The sequence below is a fragment of the Physella acuta genome, unplaced genomic scaffold, assembly GCF_028476545.2.
Source record: "Physella acuta isolate Inbredline_101_S28 unplaced genomic scaffold, ASM2847654v3 ptg000017l, whole genome shotgun sequence".
Lineage (NCBI taxonomy): Eukaryota > Metazoa > Mollusca > Gastropoda > Physidae > Physella > Physella acuta.
In genome coordinates, this window is record NW_026731537.1 from 474,668 (window position 1) to 487,346 (window position 12,679).

The 12,679-nt window shown below is 40.1% G+C and overlaps 1 protein-coding gene across 1 annotated transcript; it reads right to left on the bottom strand.

The window, feature by feature from the left end:
• Positions 1 to 1,064: 1,064 nt before the first annotated feature.
• On the bottom strand, positions 1,065 to 5,273 carry LOC131937113 (uncharacterized). The gene is made up of 3 exons (XM_059294310.1): positions 4,993 to 5,273; positions 3,037 to 3,117; positions 1,065 to 2,616 (listed from the first exon to the last, which is right to left on the bottom strand). Exons 1-3 carry the CDS (start codon positions 5,102 to 5,104, stop codon positions 2,051 to 2,053), a joined length of 759 nt encoding a protein of 252 aa, XP_059150293.1. The 5' UTR covers positions 5,105 to 5,273; the 3' UTR covers positions 1,065 to 2,050.
• Between the last annotated feature and the right edge of the window lie 7,406 nt (positions 5,274 to 12,679).

Consider the following 12,679-nt stretch of genomic DNA (forward strand, 5'->3'; position numbering starts at 1 on the left):
TTAGTACCTAAAAAGTGCACATTCCGAAGTACAAGTTCACATTGCGTACTATTGTGGCTGTTGATTCTTACATTGAGTGGAACCTGTCCAGACCTTCTAGAACTTCCTCACGTAAAAATTGTTACTGTGTCAAAAAATGTAACAATTGGTGCTGTGTCAAATATGTAACAATTGTTGCTGTGTCAAATATGTAACAATTGTTGCTGTGTCAAACTTTCATTACACATCTAGATCTAGCCGTCAATACACATCTAAATCTAACCGTCAATACACATCTAGATCTAGCCAATGAACCAACCTCACTCAAATCACCGGGTGTCTTGAGTCTTAGCTCTACCTTGGTTAGGGTGGGGAACAGTGTTTTTTTCCGGACTTTTTTCTCCGGGGGGGGGGGGGGCGGTAGACTTTCTTAGGGGGGGGGGGGGGGGCGGACACTGTTAAAAGTATATATTTTCTATATAAATTATATAAATTTCATTTAGTTCGGGGGGAAGAAACTCTGGTGGGGAAATAATCCGGATGGGTGAGGTTTGTCTCCCCCTCCCCACTAACGATTGGTAGGGTTTATCTCCCCCCACTACCTATGTGTGAGGTTTATCGTCCACCCCCCTCCCCCAACACACTACCAATGTGTAGGCAGGATGTAACCAATGTTGTACAAAGATGAACAAGTGTCCAGGCTAAAATCTTGAGACCGCCCTCGGCCAGATGACCATCTGATGACGTCACATCGCCTACCATTAGAGACTTCGCAGTTCAAATATTAAGCGGGTTCATGTTCTGGAATAAATTAGGTCTGGGCGTGGGTATTTTATCTTTTCATTGTATTAGTGAGTGGGTGGAGGGGGGGGGGGGGGGGGTGGAGGACCGCGTTTAGTGTCTGGGCTATACAGCTTGCTTGACCTCCGCTAGTGTAGAACTACCATCTAACCAAACATCAGTCAACTTGACCTCCGCTAGTGTAGAACTACCATCTAACCAAACATCAGTCAACTTGACCGCTAGTGTAGAACTACCATCTAACCAAACATCACAGTCAAGTTAAAATAAAAGACAAGGTAAACTTCGAACCAACACGTGTATTTATTTTTCTCAAAATAATACAGGAATCTTGTACAGATCCAAAGCATTTCATCAACAAAAATTTTATGGACGGCATAGACCTTGTCAACGTTTGTAGCAGGTGTCAATGAAAGACGTGGGTTATAAATAGAACTATCACGTGACTGATGTAAACATTCACCTTTCAAGCTGTGACAGCTGGTTGTTACAGCTTCAGATCACAGCTTGGGTCACACACAGGCCAGATCATACAACTTTCAGATCATACAGCCCAGGTCATACAGAGATCACATCACACAGATCAAGATCACACACAGACCAAGATCATACATAACTTTCAGATCACACAGACCCAGGTACAAGAGGGTGGGCAGATGAGGGGGGGGGGGGGCTACAAGAATTTGAAATTTTTAAGACCCCAAAAAAACAGGGGTTTCATGCTAGTACACATCTGAAGGTATTTTATTGAACATTCCAGACAAGAAGCATGTTCACAGAAATAATTTGTACATTAAATACATATGGTACACAGTACATATTAAATAATAGCATGTAATATCAACATGTTGTGGCCGGTTAGATCACACAGACAATGAGCAACATGACCAGCCACAAAAATAATGGACAGTATAACTAAACCATGAAGTGTACAAGATTTAGTTCAGCTCTTCTTTCACGCCCCCCCCCCCCCCACTTTTCATATATCCAGGAATTTTAAATGCTTCAAGCACGTTGATTAAACATCTCAGACCCCGCACATTCCAAACATTGGTACTCACTGACACCATTCAGCTGACAATCTATGACACCATTCCACATGACACCACTCAAAATCCATGTTACATAACTGTATCAGACACACCACAAATAAATCACCACTACACCATCAATGAAGTAATGCCTTGGACAATCAAAAGATTCTAACAAACTTGTGGTTTTTACACCCCACATTGAGGAGGTGGGGGGGGGGGGGGGGGTGATGACACAGTTAAACACCCCCACATTGAAGAGGGGCTCTGAAGTGGTTTTGCCACATGTCCGTGCCATGTGTGCCGTCACTGATAAGTGACATGCCATTTTGTCTAACTAATGCTGACAGGTTGTCAGAGGAAACAAACACGTCATCGTCACCATCCTCGACATCTTTGTCTGTCTCAGCGTCACTCTCATACACGTCCAGCCACCTCAGGTTGTTGCCATTAAGCTCAGAGCTGCACTCTGAGCTACCAGTAGACAGAGAGCCAGTCGAGTCAGTGATGACGTCATCTAAGGCCTTCAAGTCTAGAACTTTCCCTGACTTGTGGGTCGGCCTGACGGAGGAGCTGAGTCCGCTCCAGACGCGACACTGTCTGCGCATGCCCAGCATGCCACAGGAGGCTGACGGGCGGTTGGTCAGCTCCGTCATGTCAGCAGGCGTGTTGTCCAGCACCACGGTGGTAGAGTTGTTGTTGGTGGTGTCTGGTATATGGTCTTCTTCATCTGTACTGTGTGATAGGTCAAGGTCGGATAAATTATCGAAGAGGTTAACTTGGTCACTAATGGCTCCTGGTACATCTGTAGGATAAACATGACATATGAATGACACATTGATGACACGACACATTGATGACATCACACATTGATGACATCACACATTGATGACATCACACATTGATGACATCACACATTGATGACATCACACATTGATGACATCACACATTGATGACATCACACATTGATGACACGACACATTGATGACACGACACATTGATGACACGACACATTGAGAACATTTCAAACATTCAACTGGGATAGATTTTAGCTAGACACATCTAAAGATAAATTTAAACTATCTCTACCCCCCTCCTCCTCTTAATCCCTGTCTAGAGCTATTGAGAAAATGTCACTACAGAAAAGTTGAAAGACAGGACCAAGGTAAGACAAGATCTGGTAGCAAGATCAGACTAAAGAGAGAAAAACAGATATTTGTCTTACCAGAATTCTCCTTCCCTTTCTCCCGTGTCTGTCTTTTATGGCTGGATCTGACCTTGAGACTACGTAGCTTAGAGGTCAAGCCTGGAAATTAAAAAAAAAAGCCATTGGTCAACAAAAGCATCATGATGTATGAGACATGTTGACACCAGTTTGTGATGTCACAACTGCGTGTTTTGACCAGATGTTGAAGACAACAATCTGTTGTCCAGCATTCGCGTCCAGATAAATATCGCTGGTTCGGACATTCAACCATTTATGTCCGGCATACGAGACCCGGACAAGGATTGTCCGGACACGTGTACTAGCAGGAAATAGGAGTAGTTTAAACAGAAACCGGAAGTTCCCGAACAGGACATTACGACTGAAAAATGGATGTGAATTTCGTCGTAGTACAGGATATCGATACAGGAAGAGTATCGCTGGCAAAAAGTAATCGTACACATAAGGCTGTTTATCGTTTATTGTAATGGCAGGGACTGATTGTGCGCATTTAGAGCAAATAGCGACAGTGCTCATCTACGGTCATGAAGTTCCCTTTAAGTTCCAGAAATTTAATTTTAAAAGTCATGACGACGATGGTAGTTATTCCGGCCGTCCCACCAACAATCCGTCAATAAAACCAAACTGTCCGGCCGTCTATCCAATGGCCGCCTGTACTAAATGACCAACTGATACCGTAGCCTGCTGGATCAGTCATGCCAAGAATATATAAACACCAGCAGACCAGGGGACGGAAAGACCGTCTCGGATAACTAGGGATGGGGAGGGGAGGTGGACGGTCGTGGGGTGGGGAGAGGGTGTGGGGGGCATGAGATAGAGTGGGAGACAGGGCCTTAGGCGGGATTGGCAGTCATTCTAGACACGTGCTAGTGGCTAGACAGCGGGGGCTAACACACGTGTTGTAATGATGGTCCTACACGTGTAGTAATGATGGTCCTACACGTGTAGTAATGATGGTCCTACATGTGTTGTAATGATGGTCCTACATGTGTTGTAATGATGGTCTAACCTGTGTAGTAATGATGGTCTAACCTGTGTAGTAATGATGGTCTAACCTGTGTAGTAATGATGGTCTAACCTGTGTAGTAATGATGGTCTAACCTGTGTAGTAATGATGGTCTAACCTGTGTAGTAATGATGGTCTAACCTGTGTAGTAATGATGGTCCTACATGTGTAGTAATGATGGTCCTACATGTGTAGTAATGATGGTCCTACATGTGTTGTAATGATGGTCCTACATGTGTAATGACTGTCCAACATGTGTAATGACTGTCCAACATGTGTAATGACTGTCCAACGTGTTGACTGTCTAACATTACTAACATGTGTTGTAATGACGGTCTAACACACGTGTTGTAATGACGGGGTAGCCGTGTGTACTACTGACGATAGATATTTCAACCCACTGAAGTATTGAAGGCCGTGTCAATGGCATGCCGTATAGGGCCTATACTGCCCTATACATACTAGACTCTCTAGATCTAGATCCTACACTAATCTAGTAATAACTAGATCTCTAGTTCAGTTACCGCTACTACACAATGACAAGATCTAGACTATAGATCTATATCTAGATCTAGATCTTTATTCTAGATCTGTACAAGAACCAGCAGCTGATGGTTGGACCATATGGATATGTTTGTTACATTCAGCATGGACATCATTACGCATAAACTAATTACTAATTAAAATAAAACATTCTAACATTATTAAGATAAAGTTCACCGGCAATTAAATATAAAAAAAAAACATTTCTATGCCTACCGAATATACCTGTGAGTTGTTAACGTTAGATTTTTATACTTTAGTGACATTAGTCATTAGATGATGAGATACTAGAATCTAGTATAGATCTACCACTACTGTGACTACTAGATTCTAGATGGCCACATCTACCACTACTACATCTAGATCTCTATATTGCGTGTTTTAAGACGAAATTTGAAGTTACTCACCATTTAATTTTCTTCTCAAAGAGTTTCTGTGCTTTGTGACGTCACAATGGTCATCATTCCTCTTAGTTTCGACCTCCTCGCCACCACATTGTTTCATCATATCGCTAACCATGGTCAAAATAATCTGGTTTGAATCTAACTGAAACCGTCGAATCAAATTATCAAGTAATGTTCGGATATATCCTTAGAGTAAAATTCGCTTTGTTTAAGTATCGTTTAGCTTGAGTTGCTTTCACTCGCGTTCAGTGAAACTGCGCTTCTCACAGCTGGCTGTCACGTCATTTATACCAGCCCGCCGTGTATTTTTAACTTCCCGCCCCACCGCACCACGTGACGTAGCACGCTCGTGTTTGGGTCGTTAAGTAGGTCACGTTTCGCAAGCCGCCTGCGAAGATATCCTTGTAACGTCGACTGCCAGTGGGCGTGTCGGAACTCTCTCGCGAGCTGTGTGAAAGCGAGACCGACGCGAGGGGCAGATCAACACGGGTAATACCTGTGACGTCAGAGGTCTGGAGTTAAATTTAGACACTGGTGGGGTCATGGGTCATTGAATGACCTGTCAGGAAAGTTCGCAGTTGTGAATGAGAAACTTCTCGCCATTCCAACCCCGTTCTACACATTTCTCTTACTTGTACATCACTAGATAAATAAACCTTTGGACAGGATATTGTATTCCGTAATATAAAATATAAATCTGCATAGTATGATGTATTTCCATGGACTTAAGGCCTTCATTATTTATATTTTACACAATACAATCGCATTGTTGTCCTTAAAGACAAACGGTTTTGTCTAGCGCTATACAACAAAAGGAAACATAAATAAAATAAATAGGACTGCAACAAATGGTGAACGGAAAAAAGCCAGTTTTTGTTAGTCACAAAAAACTTTAAATAAATATTTTGATTTAATTGTTAATAATTGTAAATTGTGGATGTTTATTGATGTGGGTTGTTTTTGTTTTGATAGAATATTTATAAACGGCCAATGTGAAAAAAAGGCCGTCGTGCCTACAATTGTAACCGTTTTTTTAATAAAGTTGAATAAATTTGAATAAATTTGAACGTAAAAGTATTATGTTTTATAACAAATTACAATACTACGTACAATAATATGATGTAATTTACTCAGCAGCCTCCACTTTAGTCACGTGTTTAGTTAAAATACACGGTAGAAAAAATAATTACAAAAGAAATTTCGGCCCATCATTGAGTTTTGCATATTTGTTTTTGCCGTTGGTCATTCCTTGGTCGGCTTCTCCTCAGTCGGCCTTGTCCGTCCATATTGTGTGTTGTTGACGTTTTGTGTCAAAGCCAGCCTTTGTACCGTGTCGGCCTTCTGTTTTGATCATATGCTTTGTTACGTAATGAGCGTGATGAACGTGGGAAGAATAGGTGGTTGAACTATTGTTGCAGTGAGGAGGGCAGCAAGTCAGATTAGCAACGTCTTTATGCCATTTCACGCTAATTTAAAAGACACGATGAAAACCGAAAAGGCTGGAACATTCTATTTAACTCTATTTAATATTATATGTATATAATTATATGTATAGCGGAATTAAAGCATATACACTACATAGTAAATATTTTTACGTTTGCTATAAATATTATAATACATATACAACCTACGCACACTACAGTTTATTAATCTAAGTTGATTTGCACTCAATATTCAACACATACAAATTAGTATTAACAAACTCCATGCAAATATATAATTGTGACTTTTTTTCCTGTGACTTTTTTTCTGTGTTTTTTTTTCTTGTGTTTTTTTTCCTGTGACTTTTCCCCAAAAGTGTCCACCCAATTTGCGTGCACCTTACGTAACGTAAGAGCTTAAAGTACACGTGTTTGTTTACACACGGTGTGTTGAGGGAGTGGAGGTGAACATTAATCTTTCATCACCACAAACACCCCCCCCCCCTCGTACTGCCCCGGGGTCTAATACCAACGGCTATTTCTGTCGGTGGTAAATAACCTGCACTGACAAAACACGGCAATCACGTGACTAACTACAGTTCGAGCTAAGTCAACGATTGATGCCAGGCTAATTAAGGCAAGGGATTAATTAGCTTGTCATCGTCTTTCCGTGTGACACGTGATAAACACCCTCCCCCACTGCCCCACACACATACAACATCAGGTCTGGCTCCCCACCCCCCCCCCCCCAGACAGTGACCATAAATGTAGATGTCGTTATATTTTATTGGTGCCAGGCCTGGTGGATGATCAGGCCAATTTCATAATGACAATCTCTGCACAGTTATTACAATCATTGTGATTGGTTAAATAATATTGGACTGATCGTTTTCCCTCTTCTCTCTTCGTCTACCTCTGCCCAATTCTCTTTTGTCTACCTCTGCCCTATGAGGATGCCTGTCCGCACGTCCTGTCTCCACAATGTTCTGTCTTAGGTCAGCTGTTTCCACATGGTTTAATTATGTCAGCTTGCCGCAGGTCTCGTTTACAGACACCTCTTTACCTTATAAGGTGTCGCCCCTTGGGGTTTGTACCGTTGGTACGATCCCCGTAGAGGATGTCTTTTGGGGCTCGGCCGCCAAAGTGGCATTCAGACTGCGTCATAGGCAGCACCTTTGAATGGTGTTCTGTTTACATTTCTGGTGCGTGTACGTTGGCCAACACTTGCTGTCGTAGAGCACTCACCACACAGAGATTACACATCAGCATGTTGGTGTGCTGGTCAGCTCTGTATTCTCCCACACGTGCTTTGACAGTTTGACCATTGCAGCAGTTACCTTGCTCACTCTCTGTGACATCTCTGTGTGACGTGAGAGGTTGATGGCGATGGTCAGACCAGGCAAGTCCTGCAATCTGTGAGTAAGTGTTTTCCATTGATTATTTTATCAAGGCCACAGTGGTATACATTTGACCACAACAAACTCTTAGCATCGTCTTCTCTAAGGACTATTGGCTGGTGTGTAGGACGAGCAGTGTAGCAGTCAGGTACCGACCTTGGGGTCAGAGAGACACGTCCTTCACCTTGGTGTCTCTTGCAATTGTTTATAGGGATGTACAGGTGTCTGGACTACAATAGTAAACATGATCACGTGGTTCCCAGTGTTTACCAACAAACGCCGTGTAACTAAAAATAGATCACGGAAGTAGGAAGTGGGCAACATAAATAGTGGCCGGCTAACAACAACAACAGAAAAACGGAAGTTCCCAATCAGGGATCGGTGGGACAGGTAGCTATATGTCACTGTCACCCAGGTAAATAATGTCACTGTCACTTGTGGCAACTGTCGGGAGATCCTGCATGTGATTAACGGGGCCGTCAATTTCCGTTTGTTCCGTGGGTCACTTATTGGCCGTCCCTGGCCTTATGTTCAGTGGGTCACTTGTTGGCCGTCTATGGCCTTATGTTCCGTGGGTCACTTATAGGGTAAGCGAGAGGGATGTATTTCCATAAACAAACGGATAGTTCATCGATGTGGTATTTCGTGGCGGTGGTATTTAAATGAGGTATCATTTGTTTGAGTTTGTATGTCAATTCCTGGACCGCCGTTACAAGCACCAATCCCAACTAGAGCTTCCGGTCTGTCTCGCGCAGTAGAAGGGTTGGCCAGGTAGGTCACTGTGTGTGTTGGGGATCGGGTCAAAAGTAGGTCAAGGTTGTGAGTTGTCATATTTGTGTGTTAGATTTTAAAAGTGTGTGTGTGGGGGGGAGGAATGGGCCCCAAACAACAATGACTTCATTTCTTTTGTGATTATTTTGTTAACCAGTCATTCAAATAGATGTGTAACAACGTTGGAGGCTGCTATGTAAATTATCTTATAGGCCTAGAGTTTTTACTTTTTAAAAACTCGTTTCACTATTCTAAACCTTAATGCCTTTTGTGTTTATAAATTATTATTAAACATCACCGACATTGATAAACGCGCTATTATTTACAATTCTCAACAGGTAAAACAAAATATTTCTTAGAACGTTTTTGTAGCTTCTCGAACTTTTTCTGTGACTTTTTCCAAGATTATATTTTGTGAATTTATTTCAATGATTTTTTTTTTCTGTGGCTTTTTTCCTGGGTAAAACTCTGACTTTGTTTCTATGAATTTTTTGTGTTACTTTATTATATGACTTTTTGTGTTACTTTATTATATGACTTTTTGTGTTACTTTATTATATGACTTTTTGTGTTACTTTATTATATGACTTTTTGTGTTACTTTATTATATGACTTTTTGTGTTACTTTATTATATGACTTTTTGTGTTACTTTATTATATGACTTTTTGTGTTACTTTATTATATGACTTTTTGTGTTACTTTATTATATGACTTTTTGTGTTACTTTATTATATGACTTTTTGTGTTACTTTATTATATGACTTTTTGTGTTACTTTATTATATGACTTTTTGTGTTACTTTATTATATGACTTTTTGTGTTACTTTATTATATGACTTTTTGTGTTACTTTATTATATGACTTTTTGTGTTACTTTATTATATGACTTTTTGTGTTACTTTATTATATGACTTTTTGTGTTACTTTATTATATGACTTTTTGTGTTACTTTATTATATGACTTTTTGTGTTACTTTATTATATGACTTTTTGTGTTACTTTATTATATGACTTTTTGTGTTACTTTATTATATGACTTTTTGTGTTACTTTATTATATGACTTTTTGTGTTACTTTATTATATGACTTTTTGTGTTACTTTATTATATGACTTTTTGTGTTACTTTATTATATGACTTTTTGTGTTACTTTATTATATGACTTTTTGTGTTACTTTATTATATGACTTTTTGTGTTACTTTATTATATGACTTTTTGTGTTACTTTATTATATGACTTTTTGTGTTACTTTATTATATGACTTTTTGTGTTACTTTATTATATGACTTTTTGTGTTACTTTATTATATGACTTTTTGTGTTACTTTATTATATGACTTTTTGTGTTACTTTATTATATGACTTTTTGTGTTACTTTATTATATGACTTTTTGTGTTACTTTATTATATGACTTTTTGTGTTACTTTATTATATGACTTTTTTGGTCCGCTTACAGTCAGACGGGGGAGGGGCGGGGCGACAGCCACACCTGATTGTGGTGACCACAGCCACACCTGACTGTTTGTACACCTAACCACCCGCATCACGTGAACACCAACCGCCAATGGGGGCTCAAGTTTCTGTTGACCTGGTGAGGCAGCCATTTTATCTGACCAGCCGGAAGACATTAGGCGGCGGACAGACACAAGACATTTGTCTTCTAGTGAATACTCACGAGCTGGTCACGTGATAACCACCACCCGCCTGCGTCATGTGTACGTCAGAATTTGGCGTTGTAATTTGACGTCACCAACCGACAAATGCAGTGACGTGTCCGGTCACGTCACTGGCTTGAATGTGTGACGTCACGTAAGTTAATGAGACATTAAGAGAGATCTTTCAGTGTGGTGGAGTAGAGTCAGTCAACTTGTGAGAACTGTCAAGGTGGAGTAGTGTCAGTCAACTTGTGAGAAATGTCAGTGTGGTGGAGTAGAGTCAGCCAATTTGTGAGAACTGTCAGGTAGGTGGAGTAGAGTCAGTCAACTTGTGAGAACTATCAGGTAGGTGGAGTAGAGTCAGCCAACTTGTGAGAAATGTCAAGGTGGAGTAGAGTTAGTCAACTTGTGAGAACTGCCAAGGTGGTGGAGTAGAGTCAGTCAACTTGTGAGAACTATCAGGTAGGTGGAGTAGAGTCATCCAATTTGTGAGAACTGTGAGGTAGGTGGAGTTGAGTCAGCCAACTTGTGAGAACTATCAGGTAGGTGGAGTAGAGTCAGCCAACTTGTGAGAACTGTGAGGTAGTTAGAGTAGAGTCAGTCAAATTGTGAGAACTATCAGGGTGTTGCAGTAGAGTTGCCCTGCCCGTAGATTTGTGTCAGTTTTTGACAGCATGCTACAGGGTGTGGGACAGCAACACAATCGGCTATAAATAGCTTCACGCGTGTTAGCTAATCCACGACCCCTGCTATTTTTAGATTTTGGTGCAAAACATTGTGTGCCTGACGTGACAGCGACACCTGAAATGTGACGTCACTTAGTTCACGTCATATTGGAATGCTCCTATTGGACGACAGCTACGCCCACGCCATCTCATTAGCATATCACTTCAATTCACTTCTCACCAAACATTTTGTGTTTATTGATAAACGTTGTCAATATTTGGCCGCGTGGCGAGGGACTTTTGTATGAGAATGAACGTAAGAATATGTAACATAAGGTAGAGCTAGAGGGTAGAACATACCTAGTGGGCTGGGGTTTTATTGGTGTGTTGGGGTTTTATTGGTGTGTTGGGGTTTTATTGGTGTGTTGGTGTGTTTAATTGATTGTAGGAAAAAAAGTCACAGGAAAAAAAAACAGGAAAAAAAAAACACAGAAAAAAAGTCACAGGAAAAAAAGTCACAGGAAAAAAAGTCACAGGAAAAAAAGTCACAAATATATATTTGCGTGATATTTGTTAATACTTTTATGTATTAAACTAGGCATGCTGCCCAGCTTCGCTTAGGCTTTCGAAAACATTGAGAATGTGAATGCTTAATTAATTCGCCATAGGGTCGGTCTACGACCTCAAGAGTTATGAAGAGGTTCTTCCGTGGACATTTTTTTTTCGATTTATAGCTCATATAAGGTACCGGTCAGTCGAGGTCAGTTTTGACCCCCTCATCGTAGACTTTTCGGCCAACCGGCCCCTGTGTTATGTCGCCCCAAGGCAAGATCCTGCCAAATTTGAAGCGCCTGCGGCGCCGGGAAGTGCCTTATCGGACACCCGACAATCTAGATCTAGAATCCTAATTGAATTTTTTTTTTAAGTTTAGTCCGAGCAAAATAAAAAAAAAATACATTAACCAAGTTGACTTGGTGGGTCTCGAACCCGCACCACCTGCGTGGTTTATAGTACACTAACATCTCCGCTATTTAGGCACCTTATACATTTCAGAGAATGAAAGACGTATTTTAAAATCTTAACTTACGCGAATATGCCTATTCTTTCAAATTAATTTTTTTATCCCAAATTAGCCAGTTCCAAACAAAGATTTTGTATAAATAAATGTTATGAGTTTAGGCCGGAAAAATTGTATTGTATACATTTCATAGTGTACGTAGATCTAAATCAAATTTGAATGAAATAGTTCATTTCTTTTTTATTTTAAACACGGCAGATGACGTCATTAGTAAGCAATAGTGTCGTCACAGTTTTATGCGTTCTTTTACACATCTATTAATGCTTTTCCGGTTGCATAAATAATACTGTTTCTCTATATTCGAATACGCCTTGATTTTTTATTTTTCTTATTTAAATAAAATTGTGGTTATACATTTAAAACATCTAACATATTATTTTCAACAAAAGTCCGTATAAAGTTCTCCATATATCGCTGCCGTTTCTGACGTGATGTCCGGCGAAAATTTTTTGCGGACAGAGAGAGAGAGAGAGATGTGCGAACGTAGCCCATTATAGTATTAGATATTTAGAGAGTGCAAATTAACTTAGGATTAATTAAATATAATGTAATGTGTGTAGGCTGTATACGCATAGGAATTTTTATAATTCATCTAAAAATATTTATTATGAAGTATGTAGATTATAATTATGTTAAACTTAAGATTAGTAGCATTTAATAGAATGCTCCAAAGTCCACGGTTTTCATCGTGTTTTTTTTTTA